Below are 27,487 nucleotides of genomic sequence, written 5' to 3'. Positions count from 1 at the left end.
TTTTTCCTTCACACCAAAACCAAAAGCAAAGAAAAGACTTTCCAGCTCTGTTTGTGTTGAGCACCTCTCTCTTGGTTTTTTTTTTTCTCTTCTTGTTTCTTTCAAAGGCTTTCTCATTTCCCCATAACACCAGCAACATGCCAGAGGCGCCAAAGAACACACAGAAGGCAACAGATTACAGCCTGGAACTGAAGAACAAGAAGACCCTTCAGTTCATAGAGGATGTAACTTCAAACGCTGATGGAGTTCAGAAGAAAGTCCTGGAAGAGATCCTTGCACGCAATGCTCATGTCGAGTACTTGCAAAGACATGGCCTCAATGGTCACACTGATCGAGAGACTTTCAAGAAAGTCATGCCTGTCATCACCTATGAGGATATCCAGCCTCATATTGACCGTATTGCCAATGGTGATACCTCCCCAATCCTTTGTTCTAAGCCCATTTCAGAGTTCTTGACGAGGTCAGGATAACGGAAATGAAACAACCCTTTGCTTTATGCACGTTGAATTTCAGGTTTTCTAATGGCAGCTTACTTCCCCTGATCTCAGAGTTCCTGTTTTTCATGTACAACAAAGAATTTCTTTTTTTGGACTTTTTGAGTTGTTTTTTGGTTTAAAGAAGCCCAAAAAAAAAAATAATGACTGTTAGTGGTATGGAGTCCTATGGACACCTCCAACAGTTACAAATTGTTAAACTCGGTTATACTACTTTAACTGTCATTATTGTTTCTTGTCTTCATTACACTTTAACAGTCAATATAAATTTCTGGTTCTTTGGCTCTTTTTCAGCTGGATTTTGGCTAAATGGGTGGTTTTGGTTTGTTCTGCAGCTCTGGGACATCAGGTGGCGAGAGAAAGTTGATGCCAACGATTGAAGAGGAGTTAGAGAGGAGGTCACTGCTCTATAGCCTATTGATGCCTGTTATGAGCCAATTTGTCCCTGGTCTAGACAAAGGCAAAGGAATGTACTTTTTGTTTATAAAATCCGAGGCTAAAACCCCTGGTGGCCTTGTGGCACGCCCAGTTCTCACTAGCTATTACAAAAGCAGCCATTTCAAAGATAGGCCTTATGACCCTTACACAAACTACACTAGCCCAAATGAAACTATTCTTTGTCCCGATTCTTACCAAAGCATGTACTCTCAAATGCTTTGTGGACTTTGCCAACACAAAGAAGTTCTCAGGGTGGGAGCTGTTTTTGCCTCTGGCTTCATCAGGGCCATTAGGTTTCTTGAAAAACATTGGCCTCTCCTTTGCAAGGATATAAGAATCGGAACCGTTGATGCCCAAATTACAGACCAACCTGTCAGAGAGGCTGTCATGAAAATCCTGAAACCTGACCCTAAACTTGCTGATTTCATTGAGGCTGAGTGTAGCAAAGATTCGTGGCAAGGGATCATAACAAGGTTATGGCCTAATACAAAGTATGTGGATGTGATTGTGACTGGGACCATGTCACAGTATATTCCCACTCTTGATTACTATAGCAACGGCCTCCCTCTTGTCTGCACTATGTATGCATCTAGTGAATGCTACTTTGGTGTCAACCTGAAGCCTCTTTGCAAGCCAAGTGAAGTTTCCTACACTCTCATTCCCACCATGGCCTATTTTGAGTTCTTGCCAGTTCACAGGAACAACGGGGTCACTAATTCTATTTCTGTGCCCAAATCTCTCAATGAGAAAGAACAACAACAATTGGTTGATCTTGTTGATGTTAAGCTTGGCCAAGAATACGAGCTTGTTGTCACCACTTATGCAGGTACTCAGCTACATGGATCCAGTTAACATTTTAAGAAATATAGTATAGTTCTACTTGTCCATATCTATTGAGACTCGTTGTTAAAACCAATATTTTTGCAGGACTTTACCGTTATAGAGTTGGTGATGTGCTAAGGGTAGCAGGGTTCAAGAACAAGGCACCACAATTCAATTTCATATGCAGGAAAAATGTGGTTTTGAGCATTGACTCAGATAAGACCGATGAGGTTGAACTTCAACATGCTGTCAAGAATGCAGTGAACCATTTGCTGCCATTTGATGCAACAGTGGCTGAGTACACTAGTTATGCAGATACCACTACAATTCCAGGCCACTATGTGCTGTACTGGGAACTTAGCCTCAATGGCACCACCCCAATTCCTCCATCAGTTTTTGAGGACTGTTGCTTGACCATTGAAGAGTCTCTCAACAGTGTATACCGCCAGGGGCGTGTATGTGACAAATCAATTGGACCTCTAGAGATCAAGATTGTTGAGCCAGGGACATTTGACAAGCTGATGGACTATGCCATTAGCTTAGGTGCATCAATAAACCAGTACAAGACTCCAAGATGCGTGAAATTTGCTCCCATTGTTGAGCTTTTGAACTCCAGGGCTGTGTCCAGTTACTTCAGTCCTAAATGCCCCAAATGGTTGCCTGGACGCAAGCAATGGAACATGAACTGAAGGGGAAATGGAGGGAACTCTTAATTGGTAGCTTTAATTGGAAGTTCACAAGAACTGTTTTTGTGATCATCTTAGGGAAAAGTTAATGGACCCATTCTAGGATAAACCCCCCCGCCCCCTTCCCTCCCTCTCCTCAATGTTTTTACATTTCGTTTTCTTTCAACTCTTTTTTTTTTTTTTAACTGTTGTTCAATATGCATAGGGACTTTTGATTTAGCCATGTACAAAAACAGTTCATGTTTCAAGGAAAGCTCTTCCAAGCAAAAAAAAATGGAATTCTCTTTTCTTTTGTTTAGCTGTTCTATCTATAGATAATCATCACATTTTATGGGAATTTGGCTCTTAATTCCAGCCAGGAATCCTGCCCACTGAAGTCTCATGGGCCATTTACTAAAACGGCAAACAAGAAAGACAACTACCATAAACATCTATTCTTTTCCATTATTTTCAAGGAAAGAAAAAGCACACCAACTTTTTCCATTGTGTTTATCCATTAACTCTTAGTAATTATAAACTAAACTATTGTCTTTGATTGCTCAAATGACCAACAAAACCACAATCTGAAAAGTTCAAGGCCCATCTCCTGGAATCTAATGACTCTGCAACCCAAGTATAGTAACCTAGTTATAAATAAAGAAACAATCACACCCTTTTTTCAGTGGACCAAAAAGAGAATCAAAATCTGTCAAAAGATGATTCCAGCTTGTAATGACAGACCCTATTAGCATCAATTACATGCATGCTCCTAGAAGATTAGGCTTTGATTTAGAATTATTCTCTTAAACTCAATTAGCACCTTGCTTAATTTTCATCACATCACATCACCACTCATTAATGGTTCTTTTAACCCCATCCATTGCTGAGACTGAAATTAGTGTACAAGAACTCATCTTCAAGGATATCCAACTTCCCAACCCCATTTTCCAATTGGCCAAGCACAATATTTTTTTGAATACCATTCATGATATTTTCCCATGAAGCCAAAGTTTTAAAGATATATTTCAAAGGAATGTGACAAAATTCAATGTTTGTATTAAAAACAATGTCAATGTAAGCCACCTGTATGAAGTGTGTCACTTGGCCCCTACAATTTCTGTTTCCGGCCATAAAATTGGCCAGGAATTCATGCGAAGGGGTCAAGAAAGAACTCGAAGACAACAACTGCTGATCGGGCACCAACTTTTGTTTTAAAGTGGCAGGGAGAGATAAGGTAGAATCAGAGGCTGTTCCCTTTACTTGTGCCATTGTCTGAGTAAACAAACAAAAGCAGTTTTGTTTTTTCAGAGAACAATTTGAGGATCCAGGCAGACAATTGTAGCAGAGTCACCAGACATAAACCCCAGAAAAAAAAAGAAAAAGAAATAGTTCCCAGGGACAATTTTTTCATCTTTCAGATAAAAGCCATTTTTCTAAAAGAAAGGAAAAGCATTGAAAGTGAATGAAGAGAAGATAAGGTCTTTTCTTTCTCTGCCTTTTCTTTTTCTGTGTGTCTGTTGGTTCATTGTTGTGGTGCAAGGCACTGTTGAAATGTTCAGAATGTGTTGGAATATCTCATGATTTCTTTACTGATTTTCTTTGAGCACCATTGCCTCAAAGATTTCTCCACTCCAAAATCCCACCAATATATTCTCAACAAATGTGTTTTTGCTTATGTTTATGTCACATGTGAATGATTGCTTTAGTTGTTCTAGGCTTTGAATTGTGGATAACAATAATAATAATAAATAAATATGGGAAATTTTTTTCACTTTTAGGGGTTTTCAACAGGACACATTAAGGTTGCAATCACTTTATCAACTCAACAAAATTTTGTGGTTTCTTTCTTCAATGTACAATAGATGGTGATGTATATTGACGTTGAAGTTTTCTATCAGAAAGTGAAGGCATTTTCAGGTCTTGATTGGACCTTTGCTAATGTGAGATTAGGTGTTCTTGTATAAATTAAAAGGAACAAGATGACTCTTAATTAAAAGGAACACGATGACTCTTAATTTAATGCATGGTAGCTCTACCTAAGCATGATAAACAGTTAAGCCGAATTTAAAGTCAGACTAGTGAAGAGAAACAAGCCTACCCTTGATCACAACTTAAAACTTATTTTACTCCAACTGTTTGACTTTAATGGGTTTAGGATTGTGTACGCCAAGAAACCTCTGCTCCCTATTCAATCATTTTCACCTTTGAGATAGCCAAGTTGACTTGCTTTCTCATGTACCACTTTCAGCACATTATCCAAGTTAGTGAACAAGCCACAATGGTGATGAAACTTTGGTTTATCTTGTGTATGCAAGTGCCTTGATTAGCTGAATTGGGCAAAGATTGTGACCCTTGGGCACAAAACCAAGTGTCAACATATATAAAATGCCAAAGGTGTTGGTTTCCCTTATAACTAAAACATTTTTAGTTCAAAGATTTCTACCTAAAAATTTGAATCATACAAAATGGGAATAATTGAAGACTTGACCTTCTTTAGGACAAGTCCCTAAAGTTGTGGGTGAAATTTCTTTCAAGGAGGTAACAAATGAGGTAAGCAGAAAGTGTCCCATGAATCATAGCATCTTGTTCCCTCTATAATGCAAGGTTGAGGGCTAAGCTTTACCCACTATTAAATGCCTTCATTTGCCAATTTGCACATGCTATCCTCCCCTTATCCCACTGCTTTATCCCATCTTAAAACAAAAGCTTCTTGTCAAATAGGGGTCACTTCACCAACATAATGTTTGTACATCAAATTTTCCTTTTGGTATCACATATCAGTGATAAGGTAGATATCTAGGGAAGGGGGCTAACAATCCTTTCCTTAAACAAGACATTTGAAAGCAACTTTCACCTATGATTCTCATGTAGTGGGGAGGGGAAAGAAATGAAATGGTACTTTGACATAAATTATTGAAGTGATCATTCATTAATGAAAAGAGTTAAGCATGGGATGGGTGGGTGATTGCGAGCAGGATCGGGGGATGGGTGGAGGGGGGGTACTTACTCCATTAGGAAAGCCCAAAACCAACCCTTTAAAGAGTAAAAGTTAAAGATGAAGGACAAATATCTTTTTGCCACAGTCACATGCTTGAACATTATCTCTTTGTTTTTCTGCCTTTCTTTTATGATTATGAAAGACGACCCTACCTTTTTTCTTTTGCTAGTGACTAATTTTTAATTATGGGTGAATTAACCCCATGTTTAAATATTATTAAATGGAGAAAACTCTAGCATGCAACACGATTTCCATAATCATCTTACTCAAATGCCAATGTTCCCATTTTAGGATATGTTTATTATTAAGCAATTTGAATCTCTCATGCTTGCTTTGAATATTTATTATATATAAATGGAATTCAACCCTTTTATGACAAAAACCATATACTAACTTCGAATAAGAAAAAACCCAACACTAAAAACCTTCATATTCGATTTAAATTTGTTTTTAAAAAAAGATTCGATTTAAATTTGTTTAATTTTAATCGACGAAATGAATTTTTATAAAGGAAAATATTCATATAAATTTCTTAATTTTTTGATGAAATATTTAATTTTAAATTTATATTGATGAATATTTTCATAAAAAAATTGGGTGAAATGCAGTATTTTTCTTTAATATAACTTTAATTAGAAATAGTTAAAGATAGGTACCACAGGTAACAGGCAATCAAAACCCAAAATCTATAGAATGATCAGCAGTTTGATAAATCGGCGAGGAGGACCTGAAAAGATCAAAGAGGAGACAAAGCCACGCGTACCCTTGTCCGTAGGCTCCACGTGGCAAGGTGGGACCCAAAGTCCATGCAGACACGGTTCTTAAGGAGCGTAGAATCCGGGGAAAGTTTCAGAATTAAAGGAAAATAAATAAATTTTGAGTTAAAACAACAATATTTGAGGTGGGGACCCCTTCTCAGAATGAAGCCACGTGGCAAGCCATCACCGTTGACCAGACGTATTGAGCAAGGGGTCCTTATGCGTGGGGCCGCCCTCTTGTTGTTGACACCAATCAGAGCACCGAAATCCACGTGGGGATGTTCTGCTTTTGGTTGGCCGCACGAGGATATATATAAAAACATCAGACGCAATGCTAGCCGTTCGATTTGAAGACCTTGATATGGTTGCAGTGACTAGGTGAAATTAAAACTGTTGGATTTTGGTGGGCTTAGGGCAATTATTTTTAAAGTAATAATTGAGAATATCTTTGCTTGAACCTTGAAAATAAGTACATTTAAATTTTAATTAGGTTTTTTTTTTTATTTTTAACAAGAGTGAATTGAATAACTTAATGAAATAAAATTCAAATAAATTGAGAAAAAAAGAAATGCTTGATATAAAGGTATCAAAGGACCATATTGATTCTTTTATTATTTTGATTTTTTTATTTATAGATTTTTTGTTCGATTCCTAACAGAAGATGCAATTCCACAAAAAGCATTCTCTAAATGATTTTGATGCTGTTGAATATTTAATTTTTGTTGCTTAAAAGTGTTTTTAATTTAAAATATTAATATTCTTTTTATCCAGATTAAGATTAAGTTGGATGATTCTTTTGAATTGAAGTTAGAAAAAATCAATTTGAACATGAGCTAATCCATTTTAAAAATAATTGTAGCATATTCTACCTCCATATATTCATACGGTAGTGGAAGCTTCTTAATTGTAAACCTTTTAAGATTACAAGCAAAGAGCATGATGAACTCATGCTTAATGATATGAACATGGACAACTCTATTGCTCTTTAGCTCGGGTATAATAATCTTCATTTGATTCCCACTTGCTTTTCTTTAGATGCCCAATGACCTAAAATAGTATAATAATCCTCCACAATGACAAAGCCAAGTTAGTGGTGGGAGGCGACAGTAAGGGCGAGGATAAAGAGCTGCGAGTGGCTATAGTCGTCACTTTTTAATTTTTATTTTTTTATTATTTTAACTATAAAACATAATGTATATAATATAATTATTTTATGATTATTTTTTAATTACTTTTTATGTAAAATTTTTAATTTGTTATTGGATGGTCACCGTCATTTTTAAGTTTTAAATTTTTTTTATCATATAAATAAAATTTGAGATATATAATAAAATTACTTTTTAAACACCTCTAAAGCAAAATCCTAGACTCATCACTGATCTTTCATTCCTTTAAAATTAACATCTCAAATACCCAAAATTATGAATTAAAAGACAATGGTAGGAAACTAAATTGTAGAGTTGAGAGTGATTGAAAGGTTGGAGAAACGTTTACAAGGGGAAAGAAGCTTTATAGGGAAAAAAGTAGAGGTTTTGCTTTTGAGGGACAAATTAATCCAACAATGACCACCACATATTGAAATATATCAACCGATTGCAGTTTAAATTGATGCTGATTATGAATCAAAAGATGATTTGATATGTGGACAATGAAATTTTATAACAAATAATAAAGCAAAGGATGTCGGATTGTACATCAAACTTAATAATAATATCAGAGAGAGAGAGAGAGAGAAGGGGCACACTCTCAAAACTATGGATGGTATCAAAATCCCAAACTTTTTCTCTTATGGCAATGCAAAATTTGTGATTAAATATGATTGATTATGTTCTAAATATAAAATTGAAAAAAGGGTAAAATTTATTTATAGAGTTCTTTGATTCCTATTCATAATCCTGCCAAATTGGATAGTCGATTTTTGGTTCAAATTGTTGTCGGAAATAAGATACATGCATACTTAGGAACATTTCAATGGAATGCATGGAAAAATGGTGAGATGATAGCTTTGAATAATGCAAGTAGGAGAGTTAAATTACAAAGTACAATAATAGAATCAATTCCTTGTCTAAAAATTTATTCTCAAAGTAGACAATTTCATTAAAAAATTTTTAAATTAAAGATTTGAAATTGTTCTCGTCAACTGTATTCACATATGTGTTTGATTTGATACGTTAAATTTAAGATGTTTGGATTTTTTTAATTTAAAAAATAAAACAATTTGGTCAATAGTAATGACAATAGATTTTCCAAAGAGGACCCCTCAAAAATGGGCATCATGTTGTGACTAAAATTTTGGAGTATTACTCATTAGGTAAACCCTAATTAAGAGCCATTCCACTAAGACAAAAAAAAAATACAAAAAAAAATTATGAAAAAGACCTAAGTTGGCCCAAAATTCACGTGAAATGTTAACTATGGCCATGTTGGATGGTTTGCGGAGGTATCTATTTGACGTCACCTCACACGTGGCCATCAACGACATGACACGTCATCAGACAATAACACGTGTGGCCCCATAGCTGGTAGACTTTGACTGCCCGCAAGAAGCCCCACCCACACGTGAGGGATATCTGCCTTAGTTCCCCCTCGGGCCCCTTTGCTACAGGCCCAACATGCTGGCCCAAAAACATTGTCATACACAGTCTGTGGTAAGCTGACTGATTGATTCCATTCCACCTTGAAACTATGGCTACTGTCTGGTCTTGTTCGATCTGAATGATTCGTTCTTTTTTTGTTTTCCTTTTAGGTTTATTTCGTTGCCACGTAAATAGATAGCAAATATCATTAATTATTGGTCACCCTCGGCAAATTTGTAACTATCTTGGCACATTAGTAATGAATTAAAAGTGTCGTAATCTTTTTATGTTTGGCATGAAAATTGCGTAACGTGTTGTTTGTATATTAGATGACGTGAGTTGAACAGCATTCTTGATTCTGATCCGATCCCTGTCTGATAATTGTCCTTCTTCCACTCATGCAAGTTCATGTGCAAATAATTGTCAACAAGCTTGGATAGTAGTAGGAGGATTGAAGGTCTTGTAATGGTGTCAAACTCATACCAACAAAGTAAACAAAAAACATTTGGCCCGTATAATTGAAGGTGATGAAAGGATGACACAAGCAGCTCCCTAATTTGGGAAACTTTCTTTTGGTCGAGCAACTACCGGATTTAAGATCAAGACAAGGTTTGGGTTGTTGAGTTAGTATACAACTTTGAAAGATTCCCCTGATTCTACATATACTCCTTGCTGAAATTTGTTTATTGAATACCAATCCTAGAGGGACAAGGGTGCAGTTTTACTCAGTGTTATCTGGTTCAGTCTGGTCAGATGTTCTTGTCTAATGTTCTCCTAACATCTAGCATTGTTGAATTTAACAAAACACCAGGATAATTACAAGGGTTTGTGATGTTGATTGCTGAGGTTAAACGAGAGAAAGAAAAGAAGAAGCTGATAAAGACAGATTTATGTTAATTTATGGGAGAATTTTCGGACTTTTTTGTTGTGAAATAGACACTTGGACAGCCTGCATGAATTAACTATGGCCACCAGAGGCACATTATTCATGCAAAAAGCCTTAAAATACTCTTCCCGGTCTGCAATCTGAATTGACTATATGTATATATTGGAGCCACATTATGCATGCAGAAGCTTTGAAAAACTGGAACTTGCATCATTGATAGCTGCTTGGAAACATTGTTTAATAAGCAGAGAGAGGATATATATCCTTTCTTTCAGAATTTATAAAGGAATTGCTGTAATCTCAGTTGGTGGAGTCAGCATTCAATCAAGTTCAAGACTGGGAAAAGATAATTTTCTTTTTTCTTGAAGTTCTTTACAAGGTATCATGTGCAACTTGGAACAAAGATAACAACACTTGACACTATTTTCAAGTTTGAATCTATGGCAAGTTGTAATATGACCCTTAAACCACCTCTCAATTTTCAAAGACCCTTTCCCTTTTTCTTGGTTTTAAAGGCTTTTCCCCAACTGCTAAAATTCTAGGGTTTTTTTTTGTCTCAGCAATGATTATTCAACTATATTCTGATGTTGGGGTCTGTTAAGAAGTATATGTCCATGTCTTCCTACCATCTAACACTGCTAAACCCAACTGAGTAAGCAGCCTTTCTTTTTTCTGCGTCCATGTCTTCCTACCATCTAACACTGCTAAAATTTCAACTGATTAAACAGCCTTCTTCTCTAACAGAACCAGCAGGTTTCATCTCCAAATACACGGAAAAGACTACATCAAATGATATACAATATGGTAGAGTTAGACCAAACATGTTTGAATGTCTACCTCTTTGAGATCAATGATGATGATAATAATAATAATAATAATAAATAGTCAACTAAACCACTCTTTGAGCTAGCTTTATAATATTGTCTTCTTATCTGCTATCTCCCACTAACAACTCTGGTTACTTAAACAAGTTGATTTTGACACTGTTTTCAAGCTTCCATCACCGACTGCTAGTTAAAAAAATAAATTCGCATTTGAAGAAGAGGAGGAATGGGCCAAAAGTGGTTGAGGAGTTGCTGATTTTTCAAATGTGTTATTTTCAATAGTGATGTGTGTCTGCTTAGATGTCAAATATTTTGGAAAATCATTCCAACAAACTCTTCTTGGAAGAGTTCCTCAAGTTGGGCCATAGCCACAGGAAGCATCAGTGAAGCCCACTTTCATGCCTTGGCCTTACCTTGGCTAAGTTGCTCCATTCTTGACCATACTTCAAATGACTTAAGTTTCATCTCTTTCTTGGCTACATTTCTTTCTTCTTCTGACCAGTTCAATCCAGTTATGTAGTAAATAATGGGAAAAGCAGAGAACCTAGCCTTAAAAGGTTACAAGGAAACTCTATTTTTTAACCATTGACATGAAAAAGGACATTATTGGGATTAGAATTCAACATGAAAAAGGTTACAATGACGTTATTATGCTGCTAGGTGAAGAAACCAGTAAGGAACCAGAATATAGCTTCAAATGCATGTCTTTGTATCTGAAGCATTCTAGCACATTCATTAAAATGAAGTTTTACTCTGACCCGAAATTTTAGGATAACAATTTGCTGCTCCAGTTTTCACAGCATTTGACTTATATTTCAAATCAGAGTATCAGCAAGAGCAAAAGGGCTCTAGCCAGGAATTGAAACGAACTCCTAAGTCATACCAAGTCTAAAGAAAGTTGAGGCTGTAATGCACTTGCATGTAGCAAAAACTCATGCATAATTCTATGTGACATGTGCATCTGTTACTTATTTCTAAGCGTCTTCTGTCACCCAGTAAAAGTAGCTTGAATTCCGCAAGTTGATCAACAGAACATCATTTTAGTGTAGATTTTAGCAACTCAAAATTTTCAGAGAGGACCCAAGAACATGTGAAAATGAGAAAAGATAGTAACACTGGACAATCAGGTTGTAAGACCCAATTCTCTTTTAGGCCCAAGGAGATCAATTACAGAGCTGATTTACTATCTACATCATTAATGAATATGTTAGTACAGTTTCTGGAACCAGAGATAGCATCTTTTTGTTAATATCATTGTCGAGTAAGTACCAAGCAAGAATGTAATGTGCCTTAATGCAAAGGTTTCAAAGATTACAGAATTTGAGCAGAAGCTGCAGTAGCTAAATCAAGGCTCCTGGCGAGTGAGGGATGGCAATGGGTACACCATGAACAAGTACTCACTATTATCCAATTCAATTATATAAAATATAAATATTATGCGTTCGGGTTAACAAATTTAGAATCAATGAACAAGAACTATTACGACTCAAATTTATACTCCAAATCATGAATATTGGATTTTTAGCCCACAAAAACAAATTGACCCAATCTCAAATTTCTTAGCCCAGGCTCTTTGTTTTAGCCCAAACTCACATACTAACATCAACTTCCTTAAAGGCCTTCAAACCTTATAACATTTTACTCCTAATTTGTATTCATCAATTCAGAAAATATCAGTCTAATCTCTTCTCCTCACTCTCTCTCTTACGCTTCCAATGGCAACTCTCTTGAACCCTTCTTCTCTGCTTCTGCCGCCCAAACCCTTCCTTTCAACTCGTCTCCAACCCACCCCACCTCTTTCTCTCCGAGTCAACTCGCTGACTCATCACCTTCCTTCAACATCAGCTCGTCTTCCTCGTTTCGTCAAAGCTGCAGCACTCGACAGTGACTATTCACCCAAGAGGAGCAGCAGCAATGAGCCGAGGGAAACGATAATGTTGCCTGGATGTGATTATAACCATTGGCTTATTGTTATGGAGTTCCCTAAAGACCCTGCTCCTACAAGAGAGCAAATGATTGAGACATATCTTAACACTCTTGCTACTGTCCTTGGCAGGTGAGACTTTCTGGGATTCTTTTGTTTTGTTCAAAAAACACTGAAAAGTATGGAATTTTGATGTAACTTTTTGTGGGTTCTGCTTGGTCTATTATGAAGTGTTTGAAAATTCCTCTTTTCGTGTTTTCTGGATTTGCTTTTGTTGCCTTTGGGAATGTCAAATTTTGATGAGATTGGTTGTGGGTTTTGCTTTCTTTTATGATGTGAGTGTTTTAGGTTCTTTATGATATATAGAAAGTGAATTCCTTTGTTTAATAGTTGTAGTGAGTTTAAGGTCCGGAGTGGCCAGAAATATATCTGTTTACCTGAATCTGCTGACTCAGCTTTGTGATAGAATTAGTTATTGTCAAGAACTCACGAGTATAACTGGTTAGTTTGAGCTGCATTTATATATATTAGTGAAGCTCACAACTCATATGTCTCTTTTTCTGACCGTCTGCTGTCTTGTTTAATGCCAGATATCATGAACAAGCCTTTCTTAGTTATGAACATGAGATCTGCATTTCTTTGTCCATGTGTTTAATCATTAAGAGCCTGTTATGTGTAATAATTTAACATACGATAAGCACCATTTCCATCAGTACATGTGTATCTAGTAATTGTAATAAAGGACTCTTAGAGATGATTTTTTTTTCTTTATTACAGCATGGAAGAAGCAAAGAAGAACATGTATGCTTTTAGCACCACTACATATACAGGGTTCCAATGTACTGTATCAGAAGAAACCTCTGAAAAGTTTAAGGGTAAGTAGATTTATCCGGAATTTGTTTGTTTAAACTATGTTGTTATTTGTGACTTAAGAATGAATTTCTATTCTTTTGGATGTAGGATTGCCTGGAGTTCTGTGGGTGCTGCCTGATTCCTACATAGATGTCAAAAATAAAGATTATGGAGGTTGGTTGGGCTTATTAACTTTAGTCATGCAAAGAAATCTTTTGTTTTTACCAGACCCTATATTGTGGTCATATAATGTGCTTTTGCGTGTTTTAGGCGATAAATATATCAATGGTGAAATAATTCCCTGCAAATACCCTACTTATCAACCCAAGCCAAGAAAAGAATCAAAATATGTGAACAGAAGATATGAAAGACGAAAAGATGGTCCACCTGCTGGAAAGTTCAGACCAAAGCAAGCAGCAAATCAGTCAGAATCATCACCTTGACAAGGTACCAGAAACGCCTTTTTATACTCCTGTTTGTTATGTGGTCTAAAGTTTAATTTTCATCTTACAACTTCTTTTCGTTTGTTGACAGTTAATAAATGTTTCACCGCAAGGACGATTGACACTTGGCAAGCTGATATCACTACTCTGCATGTTATTGGAACACTTGTTCTGGGGTAGCATATATCTGTTCTATAAATTTTCCCTTGTAAAGCCTTTGTAGTAGTTTTATGCGAACAGAATTAGACCTATATGATTTTATTATTTAAAACATTGTTGATTGAGAAGTATATTAGCAAACATGTTATCTTTTTCCATGTAACTTTGAGCTATATGGATGCAGTTGACCTTTTGGTAATCAGATGGGTTTTGGTTATATGTGCTTGCTTTGGTTTCCCGTTGCCTTTGTCTTGGCCAACTTTGTGTATATGAGCGCATGCAGAGCACTTAGATATAAACGCAGTTTGACAAAACGCTATGAAGTTCTATGCAGAAAGCCTTTATTTGTGTATTAATTGATGAATGTGGGATATATTCATGTAACCAATCTTGAAATCAAGTACTTGTGAACCGAAAGCTAGGTGTTTGAGCTTTCATTTTACGAGTAGAATCTTTGCTAAAACCAAATTTCCTGCATTGTTGAATAACAATATGATTATTTTATCATTCTATGGACTTAAAACGAGTTATATCATCAGTTCATCATGTTAACTAACAAATTTAAGGAGTTGTTTTGGGATCATTGCTTGCTGCTTGATAGTTTTGAGCCTTTTGGCATTGACAAAAATGACAATGACAAGCTGAAGGTTGATGTTTTGTGTAATTTGCTTTAGTGATTACAGTTTAAAGGCCTACTTCTTCCACACATTTTCAGATAGTTTCAAAGGAAAGACAAATAGTCAATAAAAGTAAACTATACCCAATAGTTCTATCCAAATCAAGGGGGAAAAAGAACATTGCAACTCGTTTCATAGATTTTGAAAATTATTGGTACATTCAAATCTGTAAGTAAGCTTTAATAGGATACTAGTTTCTGCAGATTATTTAATGATATAACAGCTGCTTTCTGTTAAAAAAGAAAAAACCTCAGACTGAGAAGAACTTGTATGCCTTGGGCACGACAATCACGTCCACGTCTTCAAGACTGAAAGACTCTGCAAGCTTGGGTGTGTAATACCACTTAATGCAACACTTTAGTTCTCTTCTGTCATTTCCTCCAAACTCCTAGCTTTTCAATGTTGCAAGGAAACGATTTCAACATGTAACAATGACTAACTTCCACATATCTTACTCGCGGCATCACACTCTGCACCAAATCCCACTCCACCTGTAGCCTTGCCAGGAACTTGAGACAAAGACCTTCAACCTTCCAAGTGACCGTCTTGCCACCCTCGAAGCTAGGGTGCATGAATTGCAGGTCTCCATTTTCGATACAAAGATACTGCAATTGACGGAGTGACTCAGGATTTATCCACATTGGTGTGGTTACACCACGGTAATACCTGAGGTACAGCTCCTCAAGATGTGGTGGAGGAGACAAGGCATCTAGTTTCCGGAAAATCTCCTCTTTCTCACATCCTTCGGTGTTGATTGATAAAACCTTTAGTTGTTTGAGACGGGACAGGACAGTCAGTTCCTGTTCTGCAATGCCGCTTTCTTCGCTTATGTTTACTCGCAGTACTTTAAGCTGTGACAGGCCTTGGAGCTCACCTAAACGACAGCCATTCCTGTCTGCTGCACTTGGTACTGTGAATCCTGACAGCTCTTGAAGATTTGAGAGCCTCCCTAGCCCCTGAGGGAGATATTGGATAGGACAGTACCCTATGTCCAATACATTTAACTTCTGCAGATTTGTGATCGACGAGGGCAGTTTCTGTAGATTGTTGCATCCAGTCAAAACCAAAAGCTGCAGGTTTCGGAGCTCTCCGATTAACTGTGGCAGTTCCTTCAGGGCAGCAACTCCTCTTAGGTTCAGATATACTAGGCGTTCAAGGGAGGTGATCCAGTGCAGTAGTTTCTGAATGGGAATGTTATCTAGCTTATTCTGTGAGAAATCCAACACCCTGAGGGACTTTACTCTGAACAGTGGGATGGTCCTATCAAAGTCAACCGGAGAGCTGCTCATCATCAGGAAAGTCCGGAGCTTCGATTTTCTATTCAGTGATTTCATATCTTCTTCACCTGTAACACCTAAACGCCTGGATCGTATAGTAGGTATTTGCTTGCCATGTTCATCAAAGCTGCAGAAGGCCTCTTCTCTGGCAATTTTAATGGTCAAGTCTCTGACAAGATCATGCATCTTGCAACTGTAGACTCTTCCATCAAAACCTCTCTGCTTGACAACTTCAACAAGGCACCTACCAATAAGCTCCGACAGGTAATCAAATGCTAATTCTATTGCTGTTCTGGTGTCTTTTCCCTGGACGAAACCCTCTCCAACCCACCAATGAACCAACTGCTCAGCACTTATCACCGAGTCCTCTGGATAGATGGAGAAACATAATAGACATTGCTTCAGGCGAGTAGGCAGCTCATCGTAGCTCAATTGTAAGGAAGCCATTACTGAGCTTTCACCTTCTCTAGTGGCCAATTCCTCATGGAAATTGTTGTAAATCCGTCTCCAAACATCAGTTGACACAGTTTTTGATTTCAGCAAGCCTCCTACTGTCTTAATAGCTAGCGGAAGTCCACTGCATTTCTTCACTATATCTTTCCCTAGTTCTTCCAACTCATAGTGCTGTTTTGCTTCCTTTTCTGAAGAAAATGCAATTCTACAGAATAAGGCCCAGCTTTCTTCATCATTGAGAATTCGGGGTTGGTGAATTCGAGCTTTCTCCACCCCCATCTCTGTGGCAACACTTTCTTTCCGTGTAGTGATTATTATAGCACTGCTCTGCCCCTGCCTCTTGGGTAGTCCAGCAAGTAATCTTTCCCACCAGCCATGAGCACTCCAGACATCATCCATCACGATCAGATAGTCCTTACCTTCAAGTGCATTTTTAATCTTTGGCAGCATTTGACCCATATCCAGTCCATAAGTATCCTCTCCCAGTTGTTTCAGAATGGTTTTCATGATCTCTTCCTCATTGACAGTCTGAGATATTGACACCCAAATCCTCTCCTCAAATCGCTCGAGGATCATATCATTGTTGTAGATCTTCTGGGTTATGGTTGTTTTCCCCAAACCCCCCATTCCCACAATCCCAACCTGGTGTAACAGTTTTTTCGTAGGAAGAATCCACCCTATAATCTTCTGTGTATCTTCTGCCAAACCAACTATGCTGGATTCATCAAAAGCTGGTGACGTCCACCTCCTAGTGATACTGCCACCATCATCATGGACACTCTGCTGTCCAATTGTCTTGAAGTAGGTTTTCAAGATCTTCTGCATCTTCTCTATCCGTCCATTAATATCTTTCAGCTTTTTCCCAGTTCGATGCTGAAAGATCATCTTACGATGGAGGAAATTGTTGCAATGGAAAACTTCTTCCTGGTATTCAGCTCTAAGTAAGCAATCTGTGAGTATATCCTCCGCATCATAAGTCAATTCTCTGATCATGCTTAGAGTTGTCTTCACGGTTTCCTCCTTCCTTTTCAGCTTGTTAGCATCAGCAAGAAAGGATTTCATCAGGTCAAGCTGCGTCTTCAGCTCCATGAACTGGCTTCGAAATTCAAGCACACGACCACTATGTTCTTTCAGTGCATCGATCAACTTCCCTGCTACAACTTCTATGATAGCATCTGCCATCTTTTTCTGTTGCTAACCTGCAAAATCCAGCATTATAGATTTTATATCATCAAATCTGATAAATCGTGTTTCATTAATCGGCATGCTGAAGATGTAAGTTCTATATATGTAATTATTCAGTAGTTGGAAATATCTATGGCACATTACTGTTAGTATTCTGTCCCCTCCCCCCTGTCTGCATCCTTCTCTTTATCACCATCCCTTCTTTGTTTCAGATTGATAACAATAACTTTGATCATTTTCTTCGTGGAGTAGCATCTTTTAATGCGCATAAACATTTTCTTCATGGAGTAGCATCTTTTAATGCACATAAACATTAACATTCTATACCCGATTTGATTCAATTGCCAATGATAACTTTTGATCATGATTCTAGTTAGCATGTTACAAACATTATCTAAACCTCTTTCATCCTTTCTCCCGTTAACCTGCTTTCCTTTTCCCAACTCCTTTCCTAAAGGCCAAACGGATACAAGTGGAAAGGGGAGGAAGAAGAGAGGAAGAAGGGAATTCCAAGTGCAATTAAGACCCCACAGAAAAAAAACGGAGCTGAACATCAACATGAACAGAAGAATTCAGGTACTTACTCAGATGTTTCTTAGTGGTGCTATGATTATCTCTAGTCCGTATGAACAGTAAATCCTGAAAATCTGAGTTTTTGTGGATTGAAGCAAATTGATAACCAATTAAACAGGAAATATTGAAAACAGCACGAACATGATGATAAATTCAAGGACTTACTCAGATGTTTCTTTGAGATATTATAGTATCCGAGGTGTACGAACTTCAAATCCTGAGAAACATCAAGTTTTGGGAACGGAAACACATCAACAATCACCTTTGTGAAAAGTTAACATATCCATGAAGATAAATCTTAAGAGACATTGAAAACATGGATCAAACCTGAAGTTTAGGGGAGTTGCTTAACTCAGATGAGAGAGGTAGTTCATGTTGGAAGGGTAGGACCTTGCAATCTAAGGTCTTATATGGTAAACAAACCATTGAAAAAACTTGTTCTTCCTTGAAATTGCTCATGTTTTATTTTCCTATCCACCATCCGAGTACAAATGATTGTCAATTAAGACTAACATTAAATGCTGTAAATAATGATCATAGTCCAATGGAAATCCCAGGTTTTCTCTAGTGTAAACAGGAGAAAAGTTGATGACAGCCGATTACAGAAGAGGATAGTGGACTGTCATCCTCCATCATCCTTACTCGTTTCTTTTGAATTTTGATGCAATTAACAGGGTAAATGGGATTAGGGTCCTACCACTAGTTTAGCCACTACATCCTACTTGTTGACAGAACCTGGAAACTCATTTCTTGGCAATTCAGAACATCATACTGTATCTTCGTTCCTTCAAACCTTTTTCATCCTCATTTCAAAAGGAAATTATATATCAGTAACAAAATTACAACCACAAATGTTTTCATGTGATCATCTTTATAGCAGAATTTATCATTGGAATAACACTGAAAGTTGACTGACTGCAAACTTGTCAGATTATCAGCTCCAGAATCAATAGAATAAAGACTTGCAGAAGGACTACAAAATACATAAGACAAAGGGGGGAGTGTGAGACGTACCAAGCTGAAAAAGGTTGGTATTGGTGTGAGCCTGTGAATCTGCCAATGACCAGAACCTTATTTTTTTCTTTTTTTTTTTTTTTTTATTTGTTTCTTTTTCTGGTGGGAATGGAAAGCTAAACCTTTCTACATCTAGCAAGGTAAAGATAGACTTAATTTACCATAACTTACACTTGAAGAAGTAAGTTTGATTATTCTTTGAGTTTGATCTACTACAACTTAAAGTTAAGTTAAATCTAAGTAAACTTAATTCACTTTCATCCCTCATGGCATCCCTTTCTAATACCATTTTTTCCCCTTTTTCATTTCCGCCCACTCCTTGGACCCCTGACCACTGAGAGCCCTGTCGCACCATGTCTCCATTAGCCTACAGGCTTAATTCAAAGTGGGGGGTTGTTCTGCTCGTTTTCCTTTGATTTGGAAAGGAAAGGCAAAAAAATAAAGTGAGAGAGAGAAGGAGAGAGAGAGAGAATAAGAGACATTGATAGATGATACAAGAAAGAGAATGCAACAATGACAAGAGTTCCCCAGTGCCTTTACAACATTGTTCTGTCTGCCATTGATTGTATTTTAAGTGAAAACACCACTTTTTTTTTTTCTTTTGTTATTGGAACATGAACTGAAAATCTAATTTTATGCTTCTTTTTTTAATTTAAATTTGATATGGGTATCTATTGAAAAGGATTGATGAACATGAATTTTTTTTTTGCTTTCAAGAAGAATTGACCACCACAATTGAGACCATTATTCACGAGTTCTGATTGCTTCCCATGTAGCATGCTTTTCTTTCACCTTTCTAGCTAATTCACAGCTGCAAACTTTGTCAAAGCTTGATCATGAATTCATATCAAAGAAGAAAAAGGTGAATGCAATTCAACCATGATTGAATTTGACTGCCATAAGATGAAAGCATGTGCTTTTTTTTACACCATTTTTGTGCTTGGAGAATGGGGTGAATCCCCATTATTCCCCCTTGCCCATGATTCAGCCAACTGATCATTTCACGTAGTTAGTGCAGACAAAAGTCAACCAAAATGAGAACATGAAAATTAAATAAAAAGCAATAGCTTCAAATGAAACTGGGTTATGTACTTTGCCTTTTGAAGCAAGTGAATCACCATTTCCATCGCCTTAAGTCTCAAAATTTCATATCAATATAACCATCATTCCATTATATATGGGACATGCTTAAAAGCGATAACAAAGCAACCTTTGATCAACTAGAAAATATAAATGAAATTGGGTTTATTAGCTTATAAACAAACAAAAAGATCTCACTAAGAAAAAGATAAAAAGAAAAATAAATAAATAAACAATATATATATATAAAGAAAAATGAAAATAAGCTTTCTTTGGTGTATTTAAGAGATTATCTTTCGTAATTTCTTTTGACTTTTTGTGAAAGTTGATGGACCTTATACCAAGAACAAGATATAACAAATCATTCTCGAAAACCAAGAGAATATATTAGAAAAAAGCACTTTCCCCTTTTCTTCAACATGTGAGCTAGTTAGCTACGTATATATATTCAATTATTCATGCATCTTGCATAACTAGCTTACACTTTACTTGTAGAATAAACTTTAATAAGCTAATTCACAGTATTAAAGTTTATTCCATAGGTTAAAATAATTGTACGTATTACGTAAATATAATTAAATTATGAATAGAATTAACTATATATATATCATTCACCTATGTAATAAGTAATATTATAAAAATGATTTAATCATGATATTAATTCTATAAGTATGGAAAACAAAGAAATGTGAAGAAAGATTATAAGATAGTGACATTTTAATTATAATATATAGTAAAGATGAACAAAAAAGGGTTAATATACTTATTATTATTATTATAACAAAGCATGCTGGGCATGGAGATTTGCATGTTTTTAATGAAGAAAAGAACACAACATCAAATCTTAATCATTAGTAGACATAATAATGATTAGCAGTGATTTTTAACCTTCTCTTTTCTCGAGGAATTCCCTTGTTTTAAGCTCTCTGTTTCTTCTTTCGAGCCTCTCACCATTTCTTATTATTTTATTTATCTCAATTTAATTCTTTAATGGCCCAAGATCCCACTCTCCCTTTGTAACTTGAATTTTATTTTTAAATATAAATATTATATGTTGATAGTATATTAAATATATATTTATTTACTATAGTATAAAACTAAATTAATATTTTTTAAAATCATTAAAAAAAAGGAAGAAAGGGTAAAGATAAGTATTAAGTAAAGTTAACCTCATTTACTCTATGTCTTGTATCATTGAAAAATTGGTTTTAAAGGATGTCTATGACTTTAAGAATCCTTATTACTTGTTGAGGAACCAATACAAGAGAACAAGAATCTATTTTCTTTTTGTAAAATTAAAGGGTAAATTCTGTCTTCTTCCCCAAAACAAAAGGAAACGCAAAGAGAATCAAAATCAAGCATTGTGAAAATTTTTGTCTAGTGTATATACTATTATACCAAAGAGAATATAAAAAACAAAAAAAAAACCCACTTTTTTTTAAAAAAAAAACCCAAAAATGTATAGTAAATATAGCAAATACTTCATTAAATAACCCGAAAAAGTTCATTTTAAATTAATATAGATAGAAATAATGACACCAGAAGTAAATGAATTTGTTTTTGGAAAAATTTGTGTCTTAAAAAAACATTATTTTCTTTAAAAAATTACCAAAATAATAATTTAAGAGGTAAAGAAAGAATTTAAATTATTTATTTTATAATTTAATAATAATGGTGATGCTGTTGGGACATTAGATTCCATAATAGAAAGAGGTCACGGAAATGTCACGCGTGGGGACGTGCATGTCCCACACGTGGGCCAGTTTCCCCCCCGGCAACCTGCTTTTTACCTTAACCCATCCGGCCCCCAACACAATCCAAACGCTCGTGACCATCTGACCAACGGGAGTGCCAAGTTGCCGGTCACCCTTGGTCCACGTGTGTCAAATCATTTGGCTGGGTCACCTACCCTAGGGTTCCCCTGTCCGTAACGCAATCATTACCCCTCAAGAAAACAAAACAAGGAAAAAACAAGGGACTTTGTCCTGTTGAGAGTTTGAGGTTACTGTCCCTTTAATGACTCTCTCACCCTTTTCCTTTCCCGAAGTGGCAAAAAGGTAAATAAAGAATCTGTTTTGGGCCTTTTTGTCAGAAAAATTTTTTCCCTTATATTTTCTCCTGACAGTGATTCCAATCTAAGGCCGGGATCTGAACTGTTGCAGTTGAAAATGACTATTTTGCCCTTCAGTGACTAATCTGACAATGTGGGTGGCTTTGAGAGTTTTTGTCTTTTTGACTGCGAATATGCAACCGTTACATGCTTCATATACTTCTGTAATCCAAGCTTAACGATTGAGTCATGATTTTACCAAATTGCCCTTCCATGGCTAATTAACCCTAGGGTTGTGTCTGATCACTAGTAATTAGGGTTAGGGTTTTTGGATATTTTTGCTTGCCTTTTGGAGCAGCATCCTTGTACGATGAGATCTGAAATGAGAAAGATTGAGATTGATTGAGCTTGAGTCCATGCAACAATTTGGCAAAGGGGACCCATTTTTGTGTGTGAATTATTTAAGTTTTGCTTGTGAGAAAAGAAAAGCAATTCCCAAGATTGTACAAAAATTGCATTTCATTTATAAAATTATTCTAAGATGTAATAATTACAGAAAATTTTGAGTGCAAAATTATCTTATAATTCATTATCAAATAGATTAAGAATATCTCATTTCAATAAATAAAAAATTATATATACCTGCATATTTTATCTAGTATATCAAACACAAAAGATAAAAATAATCATATGATTTGATAACATCTTAATTGATCATATAACAAGTTTGCATTAATGGTAAATGCTAAATACATTTTTTAAGCTCAATATCAGAAAACCGGATATGATTTAAAGTAAAAGAAAAGTAAAAATAAGATCAAAATTTCATGAATTTCTAGTGTTTAGTTTAATTATTAATATCTTTCTTGAAGGCAATTTTTTTGTATAATATACAATTTTATGAAAAATAATAAAAAAATGGTATAAACTTATCAAATCTGACCCAATTCTTTCAATTTTCATGAATGATTTAAGATACTGCAATTGAATTCCAACTTCCACATGACAACATACCAATTTCTAAGCAGCAACACTCAATAATTATGCACATAAGAACAAAGAGAAATAATGCAAGAGTGCATCATACTTTACACCCTCCCTATCCAATGGACCACTATGTTTCAAAGCTTACAACAGATATTAACACAAGAAGAAGCAAAAGCAATGGCAAGTAGTAGGCAACAAATTATATTAAAAATCTGTCACAATAATTAAAAAATATATATAATTATTTCAATCAAACCTAAGAGCCAATTAATGTTCATTAGGTGATAAATTACAAAGACAATTAATTAAACCCTAATCAAACCACCCCTTCCTCCTTGAGTTGGCCCCAGTCACCAACCAAGGACAAAGGAGTCATCTCATATTTTTCTTCTAACCCCTTTTTTAAACACTCTTTCCACTTTTTTCCCATTCCTCACTCTCTCTCTCCCCTTCCAGCTCCCTTACACCATTCCCCTCTTAAACCTTTCCTTTCTATTTTCTATATTTTCTCCCCCTTTCTCTTTTCCATCTTTCTATGCATATCAATTATCATCCATGGCATTCTTTAGCAGCAATCAGAGTAGAGTCTATTTAACACGGCAGCTGTGGTTTTTCATATTTTTGTGCTCTCTGACCCTCTCTTCTTCTTCAATCCATGACCTCCTTGTTTCAAGAGGGTTACCAGCAGGGCTCCTCCCAAAGGAAGTGAAATCCTACACTCTTTCGGAGAATGGAACCCTGGAAGTGTTCTTGGATGGACCATGCTTGACCAAGTATGAGAACAGGGTGTTCTTTGACAGTGTGGTGAGGGCTAACCTCACCTATGGCAGCCTCATTGGAGTCGTTGGGTTGACACAGGAAGAACTCTTCCTCTGGTTACCTGTTAAAGACATCATTGTGGATGACCCCAAATCTGGTCTTATCTTGTTTGACATTGGAGTTGCTCACAAGCAGCTCTCCTTATCCCTCTTTGAAGAACCTCCTGACTGTAAGCCTCAAGGTATCTATATCTTAACCATTTTCCTTATTTTTTGGTCATTTATCAGTCAAGCAACACATTGGGAGAGAACCCTTTTTATCATTTCGTAAAGATGATTTGAAAACTGAAACATTCCTTGCACAGATCAGATTATCTGTCACTTAATCATGATACTTGGAAGATATTTTGTTGGGTGTTTAAGATTGATGTAGATTTCATATCTGTGGTTAGTGAAGGGTGGGGTTTCTGTTATTACTTTGAGAACAAAAACAACTTTGGATTTTAATGCCTGAACTGTGTGTCTGATCAATCCAGTTACATTTCAGTGGTGTTGTTTCCCCCTAGTAATTGATTATGTAGTCAGTTTCCTTTTCCTCTTTTCCTTTGTTGTTTGTATTATAACTTTTGTTTCTTTGTCTATTCCTCCAATTACATGAGAAAATAGCATTTCCGTACAGTACCAAGGTACAAGTACGATCAGCACAGAACCCAGTTTACTCCTTAGCAGGTCCTTGGTGACTGAAAAAATAAAATACCCTAATTTAATTTGTATTATTTCATATTATTATTAGTAATTTTGGGGTTTTTTGTTTTTTGTTTTTGTTTTTGCAGGAATGTTGAAGAATCATGTGAGGAAGGAGAAAGGGTTTGAGGCTGTGAGATAGAGAAAAGATGCCCCAAGCTGTTTCAACTTTATTTTCTTCTTTTTTTTGTTTAATATGTAATAATTAATTAGGGTTTTTGTCTTCTAATATAGTTAAATATAAGTAATTTAGGTCTTGTTTAGGAGTTGTTAAAATGTGGATTTATGGGAATCTAATGTCCTAATCAATTTAGAAGGTCTAATCTTTTTAAACCCCTTTTTCCCCTTTTGTTTTAATCAATTTTAAAGATTTAAAAAGAAAAAAAAAGGGAGATTAGATTAGCACCTAAGCAATGGATAAATTCTTATTTATCTCCCCACACCAATAATTATTATCTACTTTCGATTTTCTTTATTTTAATGTTTTAAATTGTTTTTGCTAATAAATTTCACACATGGATTTTGATTTTTTTTTTCAATTTTCTTATCTATACAAAAATTTAAAAAATAAAAGGTAAAATAGATAATCTTTAGCAATTTTTTGAACATTTAAATCTAAGGCTATATATTTATCAAAATGTCAGTTACTAAACCTTTTTGTTAAATAAAAAACATTTAATCCACTAAAATATTATAAATCTTTTATAATAATTTCTTCGAACAATGAGAGATTTTTCTCTTCAAACTATTATTTTATACACCGTCTCGTTGTACTGTAAAATTTATGTTGATATATCAAAACCAAAACACTTTCTTTTTTTCTTTCATGGATTTTACTATAAAGTTTCTTTAAATTATTATCATAACTTTATTTCAATCTCTCCTTTCTTAATTAATACTATAGTGGATGCCAATATAATAATTATATATGATCATGAAGGTTTTTTTCCTTTTTATTTTTTTTACACCATGGTCTTAACTTTATTTTACGCGGGAAAAGTGGGGTCAGTGTGTTAATATATATTTGTATTGTTATATGGACCCACAAGCACCTAGTTGGCGGGTACATGAAGCATTTTTTCTTGTCCCTTTTGTTTTCATTGCCTTGGGCTTTTATTTTGGTTTGGCATCATCACAAAGGCTTTGCACTCCTCTTGGTATATTCCCTTCTACCCTCTTTTGGGATATAGCATTGAATTCAAGAGATAAGGTAGCAAATTAGATAATAGGGTATTCCATTGGTAAAAATATTCAAAAAAATCTTTGTATTATATGGTTTTGTTCGATTTAATCTTTATCAAAAAATTTATCAAATTTAATCCAATTATTAAGCTATTTGATGTAATTTGATCCTTATAAGCTGCATATATTGTTTGTGAAATCCTTTTTGTCATTATTGTATCTGAATCTATTCATTTTGAGTTTGTAACATTCATGATTTAAATTAATATTCTTATTCATTCTACCATCTAAAGTCATTCTATATTCCTCACTTATTCATTCGTGTTCCAATTCTAACTTAATTTAAGTTATTCGAATTCTTTTTATCATAAATGAGAAGTCCGCATGTTTTCAAAAAAAAAAAAAGTTTTGGTTGATTTTATGACTAGCAACTGTTTTGATAATTCATCGATTGGAGCTTGGGTTGTCGATGAACGATATGATGGGAATTTATTTTCCTTGAATGATTAGATTGTAAAATTTTATTTTCCACTATACAAAAATGATCAATCTTCCCTAACAGATAAAACTTAAGATATCTTGTCATAAAAATGGTACACTACTAGCTACCAAAATAAAAATTTAAGAAGGAATAATCCATTAAAACCAAAGCTAAATCCACATCCAACTAAGCTTTAGAGCATCAGTTTCACTGACATTTTGTATAAATCCACTTAATTAAATCAAAGGTGCCAATGTTACTAAAGTTAGGAAAACCATTAATTATTATAAGACCTTCCCATTTGAAATTCCCATTTATCTCTTTTCTTTTCAATATGGGGAATCTGCCCTTGGCCCTCCCTTTGGTGGGTTCCCTTGTCCTTTCATATCCATCACCTTGTGAAAGGTCATGGTTCTAATGTCAGATTATGCTTTTTTTATTTATTATAATAAATGAGGTCAAGCTCAAAGGTCTAGCTAGTTATTCATTAAAGAGAAGAAAGATCAAAGGATTCTTTAAGGATCATTGTCTTGGGGGATTTTGATTTGTGATGAGATCGAAACCATCCAAGGCATTGTGATAGTACAATCTATGAGATTAATTATGTTACTGAAAATGGGTTGATAATTTTATTTTATATAATGAAAAATATAATTATGACCCCCCATGTGATAGTTTCTTAGGACATTGGATGCTGATATATAACCTTATAATCTTCCTTTTGATCTCAATTTTGTGAACTATATGTATGCATCCCTGTTGATGTGTACATTATAGCAGGAAAAAACCACTAAGCTTAGCAGTTTTAGGTTTAAAACCAGAACCTTTTCGGGTTAGTTCCAAAATTTAATACTTCCTTCATCTCATTTAATTTGTCTATATTTGACCTTTTTAATTAATATAAAAAAAATTGAATTCGTTTTAATGAAAAAGTTCGATAAGGAACAAACAGAATGAAATGGACAAAGTATGAAGTGTTATAGTATCACGTTCGGATTAAGTTAACGTCGAACGGGGGTTTAAGTAGAAATCATATATTTGAATTTTATCATATTTCACCTTATATTAAAATGAATTTATCATTGAAATTTCTTTCATTGAAACAATATTGAATTAATGGTAAAAAAAGGAAAAGAATAAAAAAATGGATTTAAATTGGTGAGAAAAAAGGGTTCACCTTTATTGTT

At 35.3% G+C, this 27,487-nt stretch overlaps 3 protein-coding genes and 1 pseudogene across 10 annotated transcripts; 3 read left to right on the top strand and 1 right to left on the bottom strand.

The window, feature by feature from the left end:
• Window positions 1-2,738, top strand: DFL1 (Auxin-responsive GH3 family protein). The gene is made up of 3 exons (XM_021432091.2): window positions 1-460; window positions 830-1,758; window positions 1,860-2,738. Exons 1-3 carry the CDS (start codon window positions 138-140, stop codon window positions 2,441-2,443), a joined length of 1,836 nt encoding a protein of 611 aa, XP_021287766.1. The 5' UTR covers window positions 1-137; the 3' UTR covers window positions 2,444-2,738.
• A 9,364-nt stretch (window positions 2,739-12,102) lies between these two features.
• On the top strand, window positions 12,103-14,056 carry MORF9 (plastid developmental protein DAG). Its single transcript, XM_021432090.2, has 5 exons — window positions 12,103-12,517; window positions 13,163-13,260; window positions 13,346-13,411; window positions 13,508-13,684; window positions 13,772-14,056. Exons 1-4 carry the CDS (start codon window positions 12,177-12,179, stop codon window positions 13,678-13,680), a joined length of 678 nt encoding a protein of 225 aa, XP_021287765.1. The 5' UTR covers window positions 12,103-12,176; the 3' UTR covers window positions 13,681-13,684; window positions 13,772-14,056.
• Window positions 14,057-14,626: 570 nt separating this feature from the next.
• On the bottom strand, window positions 14,627-19,446 carry LOC110419499 (disease resistance RPP13-like protein 4 pseudogene; annotated as a pseudogene). Of its 7 annotated transcripts, XR_016351377.1 has the most exons (5): window positions 19,019-19,445; window positions 18,332-18,474; window positions 18,170-18,221; window positions 18,016-18,078; window positions 14,627-17,445 (listed from the first exon to the last, which is right to left on the bottom strand). The product of XR_016351377.1 is annotated as a disease resistance RPP13-like protein 4 pseudogene, transcript variant X2 (transcript). The 7 variants fall into 7 exon arrangements; XR_016351376.1 differs by having other exon boundaries at window positions 18,332-19,445; XR_016351381.1 differs by having other exon boundaries at window positions 18,016-18,070; window positions 18,332-19,445.
• Window positions 19,447-23,558: 4,112 nt separating this feature from the next.
• LOC110419456 (serine protease, putative (Protein of unknown function, DUF538)) lies at window positions 23,559-24,970 on the top strand. The gene is made up of 2 exons (XM_021432519.2): window positions 23,559-24,135; window positions 24,727-24,970. The coding sequence occupies exons 1-2, from the start codon at window positions 23,691-23,693 to the stop codon at window positions 24,777-24,779; spliced, it is 498 nt and encodes a 165-aa protein (XP_021288194.1). The 5' UTR covers window positions 23,559-23,690; the 3' UTR covers window positions 24,780-24,970.
• The last annotated feature ends 2,517 nt before the right edge of the window (window positions 24,971-27,487 follow it).

This window comes from Theobroma umbraticum, unplaced genomic scaffold (assembly GCF_002168275.2).
Source record: "Theobroma umbraticum cultivar Fairchild unplaced genomic scaffold, ASM216827v3 scaffold_67.0, whole genome shotgun sequence".
Classification (NCBI taxonomy): domain Eukaryota; kingdom Viridiplantae; phylum Streptophyta; class Magnoliopsida; order Malvales; family Malvaceae; genus Theobroma; species Theobroma umbraticum.
The sequence above is the reverse complement of the archived record's forward strand: the minus strand, read 5'-3'. Positions and strand labels throughout refer to the sequence as shown.

Excerpts from the sequence above, each read along its gene's own strand:
- DFL1 (XM_021432091.2), top strand. The coding sequence starts at position 138 with ATGCCAGAGGCGCCAAAGAACACACAGAAGGCAACAGATTACAGCCTG. Across the intron at positions 461-829 it reads ATTTCAGAGTTCTTGACGAG|CTCTGGGACATCAGGTGGCG; the intron begins GTCAGGATAACG and ends TTTGTTCTGCAG. Across the intron at positions 1,759-1,859 it reads TGTTGTCACCACTTATGCAG|GACTTTACCGTTATAGAGTT; the intron begins GTACTCAGCTAC and ends ATATTTTTGCAG.
- MORF9 (XM_021432090.2), top strand. The coding sequence starts at position 12,177 with ATGGCAACTCTCTTGAACCCTTCTTCTCTGCTTCTGCCGCCCAAACCC. Across the intron at positions 12,518-13,162 it reads CTTGCTACTGTCCTTGGCAG|CATGGAAGAAGCAAAGAAGA; the intron begins GTGAGACTTTCT and ends TCTTTATTACAG. Across the intron at positions 13,261-13,345 it reads AACCTCTGAAAAGTTTAAGG|GATTGCCTGGAGTTCTGTGG; the intron begins GTAAGTAGATTT and ends TTTTGGATGTAG.
- LOC110419456 (XM_021432519.2), top strand. The coding sequence starts at position 23,691 with ATGGCATTCTTTAGCAGCAATCAGAGTAGAGTCTATTTAACACGGCAG. Across the intron at positions 24,136-24,726 it reads TCCTGACTGTAAGCCTCAAG|GAATGTTGAAGAATCATGTG; the intron begins GTATCTATATCT and ends TTGTTTTTGCAG.